The sequence below is a fragment of the Hoplias malabaricus genome, chromosome 2 (assembly GCF_029633855.1).
Source record: "Hoplias malabaricus isolate fHopMal1 chromosome 2, fHopMal1.hap1, whole genome shotgun sequence".
Lineage (NCBI taxonomy): Eukaryota > Metazoa > Chordata > Actinopteri > Characiformes > Erythrinidae > Hoplias > Hoplias malabaricus.
This window is the reverse complement of record NC_089801.1, coordinates 17,521,702-17,531,506: the sequence shown is the minus strand read 5'-3', so window position 1 is coordinate 17,531,506 and position 9,805 is coordinate 17,521,702. Positions and strand designations below refer to the sequence as shown.

The window sequence follows — 9,805 nt, the reverse complement described above, 5'->3', positions numbered from 1 at the left end:
GACACAGGGAGAACACAGCACACTCCTCACAGACAGTCACCCGGAGGAAACCCACGCAGACACAGGGAGAACACACCACACTCCTCACAGACAGTCACCCGGAGCGGGACTAAAACCCACAACCTCCAGGACCCTGGAGCTGTGACAGAGACACTACTTTCTGCACCACCATTCCACCCTTGTCATCAGTTCAGCACTCAGTTTAAAATTAAATTTATAAATATTAATATTGACAAAGCCGAGAGGTTGTTGTTTGAGGGTGATGTTGTTTTGCTTTCACTTGTTGGCAGTTTTTCAGCAGCGTATATCAGAATTATATTGTGAAGAAAAATATTGTGATATAAATTTTGGTCGTATCGTCCAACTCTAATCAAAGCAGGAGTTAACTTTCTCTAGAAACCAAGATTTTGTGAGATGCAATTTGGGTCGGCGTTCCTCTTCCCACAGGTACTGCACTTAATTATAAAGACAACTGCAGCAAAGAGTCACTAGCATCGGCTCGGCGGAGTGATACAGTGGTTGTGAAATCATCGCGGTTAAAAACGCTTTTAAACCAATCAGTGTGTGTGACCACTGTATAATGTAGAAATAAATGAGACTGCACTTTCATGAAAAGCTCTGCGTATCTCCATGTTGTGTTCTATAATTTCACTGCGTTCCACTACCCTCCACTACCCACTACCCTTCCACTACCCTACCCTCCTCAAAATCAAAAGTGGTTTCAACACAACTGTATTTTCATCGGTGCAGACCTTGATAAAATGAAACTTAACTCAGGCTTTCAAACATCTTAGGAGCAGGAGTGTGGTGTGGAAAGAAGAAGGAAGACAACTTCTGACCCATATTTTTCTCAGGAAACAGTATTTATATCGATGTAAAGAAGAAGCTGAGAGCAGAAAGGAGTTACATTGAGTTCAGAAGTTATGTTTCAGTTAAACAGACATATCCCATTCAGGCACACCTCAGCCCTGCAGCTAAGGCTCACACTTGGCCAAATACTCGAGTCTGTTCCCAGGAACCATCCTGGGCTCTTCTGGGGAGGGCATCGTTTTCTGTTTCTCTTCCACACACAAGAACCCCATTAGAACCATGGATCGATTGCAGTTTCACGTGTCACTGTTGTGTGTGTAGCTTCACACAAAGACACAAATAAGGTTAATCTGTTTGGTGCTTTTCATTATTTTACAAACGCTACAGCGCTGTTCAGTGTGTGAGTGTGTGTTTTATACCCCTGCACGTGTGAGGACTGTTTTCTCCAACCACAATAACCACTGTCACAGTTGCTCTGTTGTTGTGCTCACTGAAGACCAATTTGAAACTCTTTACAGGAACTGTAACTCGCTGAAACAAAACTGAGCTCCTCAGGAAGTGTGTCTCATTGTGTTCCACACCACACTCAGCACAGAGACAGAAGACGAAGACAGAAGACACATGGACAGAGAGACAGTGAAGGTATGATTCATGGTGTGGTCCGTCTCCAGGTTCTGTTTGGTTTTCAGAACGAAACACGAACTCATTCTCCAAAAAAATGTGTGTGTGTGTAGATGAATGAATATGAGGAGACAGGGAACCGAGTGGAACCCTCTCAGTGGCTGAAGACTGAGGACGTTTATCAGACTCTCAATCAGCCGCCTCCATCAGTGAAGATGACACACACTCCACACGGTGAGAACACACAGTTTTCCAGAACATACAACACAGGGTGACATCACACCGTACAAACACCGACCAACACAACAGAACAGAACAGAACAGAACAGAACAGAACAAAACAAAACACAACACAACACAACACAATACAACACAACACAATACAACCGAACACAACACAACACAACACAACAGAATGAAACACAACACAACAAAACAAAACAAAACACAACACAACACAACACAATACAACACAACACAACACAACACAACACAATACAACAGAACACAACACAACACAACAGAATAAAACACAACACAATACAAAAGAACACAACAGAACACAACACAACAGAACACAACACAACAGAATAAAACACAACACAATACAAAAGAACACAACAGAAGAAAACACAACACAACAGAATGAAACACAACAGAACAAACACAACACAACACAATACAACAGAACACAACAGAAGAAAACACAACACAACAGTAAATTAAAGTATGTATCAGTGGCGTTTGTGAAGTGTTTTTCTGATTTCAAATAGAAAATATTCACAAATGTTACAGTAGATAAATAGTGGTTTAAGCTAGAGCTGGATGATATGGACAAAATTTATATCACAATGTCTTTCTTAATTGTTCATTATTCATTTCCATATCAGAACTATATTGTATCGATCAAATTTAAGAAATATATTGTGATGTCAATGTTGTCCGTATCGTCCAGCTCTAATTCTAAATACTGACACTGGTAGATGGTTAAACACAAAGTGTCACACCCTTGTCCTGTCGTGTCTGTTTTCCCCACCATGTGCTCTCTTAGCACATGGCTCTGTTTGTTATTGTCCATGTCTCCGCCCATGTCCTGCCTTTGTTACTCCTCCTCGTCCATGTCTCATTTGTAGTCCTGCCCCCTCATTATCAGTCTCAGGTGTCCTTGTGTGTATGTAAGTCCCTTTGTCTCTGTATGTTTGTCGGTCATTCGTTTCTATTCCCAGGTCATGTTGTATCTCTTCCATTGTTGCCATGTCATGTTACTCAGTCTGGTCTGTCTGTCTCTGCCGTTTCCTATGTCATGTTATTAAGTCTGTCTGTCATGTTTGCTTTAGTGCTCTGTGTTTAGGATTAGTCTGTCTGTCTCTGCTGTTTCTCATTTCATGTTGTAGTTTCTTAGTTATCTTGTTATTCAGTCTAGTCTGTCTGTCTCCACAGTTCTCCACTGTTTCTCCGTTGTCGTTTTGTTTAATTTCCCATGTCATATTGTTTAGGTCTCTAGTCTGTCTGTCTGTTCCGTTTGCTTTAGATTAGATTAGATTAGATTGAACTTTATTGTCATTGTGCAGAGTACAAGTACAGGGCCAATGAAATGTAGTTAGCATCTAACCAGAAGTGCAATATATAACATTATTTACATATTTTACATAAAGTGCAGTTGTAAAATGACATTATGATTATGGTAGTTAAAGTAACCATATAAACATATTGAAATATAAAACATGTAAACAAAGTAACATTGTGTAGATGATGCATTAAGTACTGAAGGATAAATTAAATACAACTTTACAGAAGGTGCAATGTAATGATTGTGCAATGTTTGTTTAAAGTGCCTGAATAGTCTTCATCCAGATAACAGCCTCAGGAAAAAAAAACTGTTACGAAGCCTGTTAGTGTGGGAATGGAGGCTCCTGTAATGTCTGCCAGATGGTAAAAGGCTGAAAAGTCTATGATTCGGGTGGGTGATGTCCTTGACGATGTTTCTTGCCCTGCCCAGGCAGCGTTTATAGTAGATGTCCTCGATGGTAGGTAATTCGGTGCCTATGATGCGCTGTGCTGTTTTTACCACCCCCTGGAGAGCTTTGCGGTCTGCAGCACAGCAACTGCCGTACCATACAGAGATGCAGTTAGTTAGTATGCTCTCGATGGTACAGCGGTAAAAGTTCACTAGTATCCTGGGACACAAGTGAGCTTTCTTCAGACTCTGAAGAAAATAGAGGCGCTGCTGCGCCTTTTTTATGAGGACGGAAGAGTTCAAGGACCAGGTGAGATCATTGGAAATGTGGAGACCAAGGAACTTGAAACCGGGCACCTGATCCACTGCAGTTCCGTTGATGTAAATGGGGGCGTGAGCTTGGTTCCTAGTCTGTCTGAAGTCCATGATGATATCCTTTGTTTTGAGCGTGTTTAGTACCAGGTTATTGTTGTGGCACCACAAGGACAGATGCTGTACTTCATCCCAGTAGGCTGTTTCATTATTATCTGTAATCAGGTCTATCACCGTGGTGTCATCTGCGAATTTGACTATGGTGTTTGAAACATAGGCAGGTACACAGTCATGGGTGAAGAGAGAGTACAGAATCGGGCTCAGAACACAACCTTGTGGAACGCCAGTGTTCAAGGTGATGGTTGATGAATGAAGGCTGCCTAATCTAACAGATTGGGGTCTGTTAGACAGGAAGTCTAAAATCCAGTGGCAGAGTGATGTGCTGATACCCAGTTGGTTGAGTTTGGATATCAGCATAGACGGAATCACTGTGTTGAATGCAGAACTAAAATCGATGAACAGCATCGAAGTGGAAAGTACAAGTGGGTTGTCGTCTGGTGGAGGATCGTTTATTGGAGATATATTGTTGCCCTGGTCAAACCGAGCGTAGAAGTTGTTCAGCTCATCAGGGAGTGAAGCACTGTTGGTAGATGGAACAGAGTTGGCTGGTTTATAGTCAGTCAGGGTGTGAATTCCCTGCCACATACGCCAAGGGTCAGAGGAGGTAAAGTGCTCCTCAATCCGGCATTTGTAGCAGTGCTTGGCTATAGCTATTCCTCTCCTCAGGTTAGCTCTGGCCAAGCAGTATGCTTCCCGGTCTCCTGATCTGAAGGCAGCATCTCTGGCTTTGAGCAGAGTGCGAAGCTCTCTGTTCATCCAGGGCTTCTAATTAGGGAATGTTATTATTGTCTTTTGTGATGTCACTCTGTCCACACAGTTGTTGATGTGTTTCAGGACAGAGTTAGTGTAGGTGTCCAAGTGAATGTGTGAGCCTGTGGTGGCACGGGCAGCATACTCACTCCAGTCGGTGTGCTGGAACTGTTACTGAAGGAAGGAGTCAGCCCCGTCCATCCAGATCTTTACAGTTCTGATTGAAGGCTTAATCCTCTGCATGACTGGAGTGTATTTGGGAAGCAGGAACAAAGAAAGATGATCGGAAAGTCCAAGATGCGGGAGGGGTGTTGTTTTGTATGCATTTGCCATGTTTGTATAAACTTTGTCCAAAGTTTTTTGTCCTCTTGTGGTGCAGGAGACATTCTGAAAAAATTTTGGTAGTCCAGATTTTAAATCAGAGTGGTTGAAATCTCCTGATACAATAAAAGCTCCGTCCGGGTGTGTATTTTACAATTTGGTGATAGAAGCACAGAGACACTCCATAGCCGAGTTAGCGTTAGCGTCAGGAGGCACGTAGACTACGGCTGAAACAATACAGCTGAACTCACGGGGCAGGTAGAAGGGTCTGCATTTAATGATCAGGAACTCCAGGTCTGCAGAGCAGTGAGTTTCCACAACAACAGAGTCCGTGCACCACGCTTTGTTTAAGTAGATACAGTTTCCTCCACCGCGGGTCTTGCCCGTAGTCACGCTTGACCGGTCAGCTCTGAACAGCGTTCGTCCCTCCATTTCACGTGAAGAACATTACATTACAGTCCCTGAGCCAGCTCTGTGTGAGTGTTCAGATTTTTAATTCATCCAGCTTACCCGGCAGCGAGCAAACATTCGCGAGAAAAACGCTAGGTAATGCTGGCCGGTGTGGGTTTAGCCTTAGCTTAGCACGTAAGCCACCACGCTTACCTCGTCTTTGTTTACGCTGGCGTCGCCAGCTTTAACTTTTTTTTTATTATTATTACCTTTCATATTTATTTATATATTTTAAAAGTTATATTTTATAACAATTTGTATCCTTTATATTTTTAGGAAAATCTCCAAGCTACTTGTCAGTGTGATATATTTAGTTTTGAATGAATATAGAGAAAGACAGAACAGTGTGGTTTTGTTTAGAGAATCAGACTCTCAGCCTTAACTTTATAAAATTACTTTAAACACTTTAACTTTATAAAATCTAATTATTTCTTATTTTAAATGTTAACTTACTTGAGTCTAAAAATTATGGAAAATACAAGACTACCTATCAGTGTGCGTAACTGTGTATAGAAAATGAATCCAGTTATTAGTAAAGTTTTAAAGAACATTAATAACACACTGTGGCCACTTCTCGACACCACCCTGCCACCCCAAAGACAACAACACCACCTCTGCATTGCTTTATATACAGAACACATCTGAAACACAGTGAGAACGGTTATCTAGAAAACAGCCTATTATCTAGACCCTTCAGCAGAGTGAGGTTCTGTCTCTAACGCTGCTGTAATCCTGTGTGTGGAACAGGAGCCCTGAGGAGCAGCAGGTCACTGATGGTGCTGCTGACCTTCAACACCCTGTTATTGATCGTCATATTGATCCTGATTGGAATCTTCAGTAAGTCTTAACTTATTGATTGTCGTATTGATCCTGATCGGAATCTTCAGTAAAAATCTTTTGTATTTCTTTAAAAACACATTAAAGTAACTTTTTCTTTTTATTCTCTTCTCTCTCTTCTCTTTCTCTTCTCTGTTTCTCTCTGAAGTTTCAGCTGGAAGAAAAGATCAAAGCATCAGCTCTGGTGAGAGAACCACACACAGACCCAGATTAGTTTATTTCACATCAGATCAAAAGAGAAATTCGTGAAAATCCAAAAATGAGAAATCATCCTGTGAATCACGGTGGGTTTACATTGAATTATTTATTCTACCGTTCAGAATTAAAATTCATTTTCTAAACCCTCCTATTTCCTAAATTGTACTTTTTTCAGGAGAAACACAAATTAATAAACATTGAATTAATTTTCACTTTCAGTGATTTGTTAGTATTTATTGGTCCATTCACCACAAAGAAACTCACATTTTAAAATAAGAATTGAAATTTCTTAATTGAAATCTCCTGAGTCACTGCCCCATAGAGGTCATCTGTGAAATTACAGCAAAACACCAAATACAAACTATATATTTTCTGAATTCTGAAAATCCAGCTTCATTATTTTAAATTGAAGCAAACAATCTCAGAAAAAGTTGAGTTTCTTTCCTTTTATTCCTCTTTTCTCTCTGTGCTTGAGTTGTGTGTGTTTTGGGTTCTAGAGCCAAGGGAGGAGCTGTGGCATCTCCATGGCAACATGTTTTATTTATTCTGGGATGCCGAGGGAAGCTGTTCTGATGCAACCCAGTTCTGTAACGACAGGGACTCAGAAATCGCAGAACTTACCCACGAGAACCGAGTGAGTGAGAAAAACATGTCGATATAACTTTAAAATGAGATAGTTAAGTATCAGTAGGCCTTACCCACAGGTCACTGCTGATTGTGGGACACGGAGCTGTGGTCCGAGGAGATGGTGCAGAAGGTGTTTGTGCAGGCAACGCTTCACAGTCAAACACTGTACCAACGCCAAAGACCAACCATCCTCAGGTCCTCGGCCGTGACACGGGTTTTCTTTAGTTTCTGAACTGTGTGTGTGTGTGTGTGTGTGTGTGTACAGGACTGGATACTGCTGCGGGTGAAGGGGAAGAAGCTGTGGATGAACACTGTAAGATTTACAGCAGACATGAACATCTCTCACCACAGACTCCTCTAAACTCTACAGAAGTGTTGAATCACTGTTCACGACCTCAGCAGGATGCCTCTGAAGTAGTGTAGAGGAAGATCTTTGTAGTGTTGTAATTGCTAGTGCAGTAACTGCAGAGTGGGGCAGACACACCAGTACACAAGTGTAAACACTCAGAGCAGCTGACAGTGAAGATTCTGTCAACGAAGAAGCAACTGAATGTTGTGTCTTTCCTCAGGAGCTGATCAAAGACGGGAACCTGAAGGAGATGCTGTATCCATGTCCTCAAGACCCAGAAGAGTCAGACTCAGGACACGCAGGGAGCGTGGAGGGCTGGGTGTGTGCCACCAGACCCCATAGAAGATGGAGGGGGGATGGTTTAAATTGGCCTTTTTACCTCGGGGAGAGGGAGAGAGATTTTGATTGGTTTGATCACAAAGGTGAGTCAGAATCACTTAAGAGTTCTTTTTTGAAATCAAGGCTTTATTTAAGTTTGTCAATGAATATTATGACCTCGATGTTCATTTCAGAAGACGGAAGTACTCCTGGAACATCTCTTCACACCACGGTGAACACCACTGATCATCCAGAAGTTCTCACCTTCATACACCATCATAGTGAGAAAGACGATCTCTTTAACCACTGGTTAGACTATGACTTTCGTTATTTTGACATCCCGACCCTTGAGGAAGCTGAGACCCCTGTAACAGACCCCCCCTCACCTCTGCTCATGGACCCTGAGACCACTGCATCTTCAGCCGAGCCTGTTCCCTTCCTGAAGACGTTCCCTCCTCTCCTCGTTCCACTCTCTGTGTCTCTGCTGCGTCTGATCTATATCTGATCTTCCTGAGTTCAGCTGGACCAGACCCTTCCTCGCTGTCGGATCAGAACCTTGTATCTCCTCTCTCCACATCTGTAAATGGCCGTAGATTTGAGTGTGAGTTCTTATCAGAGCTTTCAGTCCGAGTGTCTCGGGTCGTGGCTGTGGTTTGAGTTTAAAACATTTCCTGCTGAGACTGTGCTGTTTTTCTGTCTCGTTACGTTCTACTGTGGTTTCTATTTGTGGTTTCTATTTCTAATTCTTTGTGATTTTTCAAAATTTTAATAAAACTTTGGTGTGCAGTGTGTTTTGCTGGGAGATGAATTGTTTTTTTCTTGTTTTATTTTAATTATTATAAGTGTTTTATGTGAGCATCTGGGTGGAGCAGCAGGTAATGTCTCAGTCAAAGCTCCAGGGTCCTGTAGAGTGTGGGTTTGAGTCCCAATCTGGGTGACTGTCTGTGAGGAGTGTGGTGTGTTCTCCCTTTGTCTGCGTGGGTTTCCTCCGGGTGACTGTCTGTGGGGTGTGTGGTGTGTTCTCCCTGTGTCTGCGTGGGTTTCCTCTGGGTGACTGTCTGCGAGGAGTGTGGTGTGTTCTCCCTGTGTCTGTGTAGGTTTCCTCCGGGTGACTGTCTGTGAGGTGTGTGGTGTGTTTTCCCTGTGTCTGCGTGGGTTTCCTCCGGGTGACTGTCTATGAGGAGTGTGGTGTGTTCTCCCTGTGTCTGCGTGGGTTTCCTCCGGGTGACTGTCTGTGAGGAGTGTGGTGTGTTCTCCCTGTGTCTGCGTGGGTTTCCTCCGGGTGACTGTCTGCGAGGAGTGTGGTGTGTTCTCCCTGTGTCTGTGTAGGTTTCCTCCGGGTGACTGTCTGTGAGGAGTGTGGTGTGTTCTCCCTGTGCGTAACGTCCTGTGTTTGTTTTTCTAGCCATGTGCTCATGGCTCTGTTTATTTGTCCTTGTCTCTGCCCATGTCCCGCCTTTGTTCCGCCTCCTTGTCCTTTACCCTCGTTATCCGTTTCAGGTGTGTCTCGTCTGTTGATGTATTTATGTCCCCTTGTGTCACTTCCTGGTATCGTTATTGTATTGTTTGTTTCCCAGTCAGGTTGTTTTGTGTCATTCTCGCTATCGTTTCACTCCCTGAGTCAGGTTGTATTGTATGGTATTGTTTTGCCAAGTTCCTAGTCTTGTTCTTGTTTGGTTTTGCTATGTTCCTAGTTATGTTGTGTTGTTTCTTTGTTTTGTTAGATTAAAGTATATGTGTATTAGCATTTGCGTCCACCTCCGTCAATCCGCCATCTGTGAAATCGTAACACTGTGTCTGTGTGGGTTTCCTCCGGGTGACTGTCTGTGAGGAGTGTGGTGTGTCCTCTTTGTGTCTGCGTGGTTTCCTCCCACGGTCCAAAAACACATGTTGGTAGGTGGATTTGAGACTCAAAAGTGTCCGTAGGTGTGAGTGTGTGAGTGAATGTGTGAGTGTGTGTCACTCTGTAAAGGACTGGTGCTCCCTCCAGGGTGTGTTCCTGCCTTGTGCCCAGTGATTCCAGTTAGGCTCTGGACCCACCGCCGCCTTGAACTGGATAAGGGCTACAGACAATGAATTAACTGTTTTTTAGACCTTTATTTTGTATTTTAATCAAATTTGACCCTATAAATATA

General features: G+C 42.9%; 1 protein-coding gene across 2 annotated transcripts; it reads left to right on the top strand.

Annotated features, from left to right (window-relative positions):
- The first annotated feature begins 1,394 nt into the window (after positions 1–1,394).
- LOC136687655 (uncharacterized) lies at positions 1,395–8,397 on the top strand. Of its 2 annotated transcripts, XM_066662168.1 has the most exons (8): positions 1,395–1,452; positions 1,545–1,665; positions 6,089–6,178; positions 6,327–6,362; positions 6,874–7,010; positions 7,269–7,316; positions 7,573–7,774; positions 7,865–8,397. In XM_066662168.1, exons 1-8 carry the CDS (start codon positions 1,432–1,434, stop codon positions 8,173–8,175), a joined length of 966 nt encoding a protein of 321 aa, XP_066518265.1. In that variant the 5' UTR covers positions 1,395–1,431; the 3' UTR covers positions 8,176–8,397. The 2 variants fall into 2 exon arrangements, with proteins under 2 accessions (XP_066518265.1, XP_066518266.1); XM_066662169.1 differs by lacking the exons at positions 1,395–1,452; positions 1,545–1,665 and adding an exon at positions 2,643–2,662.
- Positions 8,398–9,805: the final 1,408 nt, after the last annotated feature.

What these genes read in the sequence shown, in the direction of transcription:
- LOC136687655 (XM_066662168.1), top strand. Translation starts at nt 1,432, where the DNA reads ATGGACAGAGAGACAGTGAAG. An exon ending in AGATCAAAGCATCAGCTCTG is followed by an intron (nt 6,363 to 6,873) that starts GTGAGAGAACCA and finishes TTTGGGTTCTAG; the next exon opens with AGCCAAGGGAGGAGCTGTGG. An exon ending in AGAAGCTGTGGATGAACACT is followed by an intron (nt 7,317 to 7,572) that starts GTAAGATTTACA and finishes GTCTTTCCTCAG; the next exon opens with GAGCTGATCAAAGACGGGAA.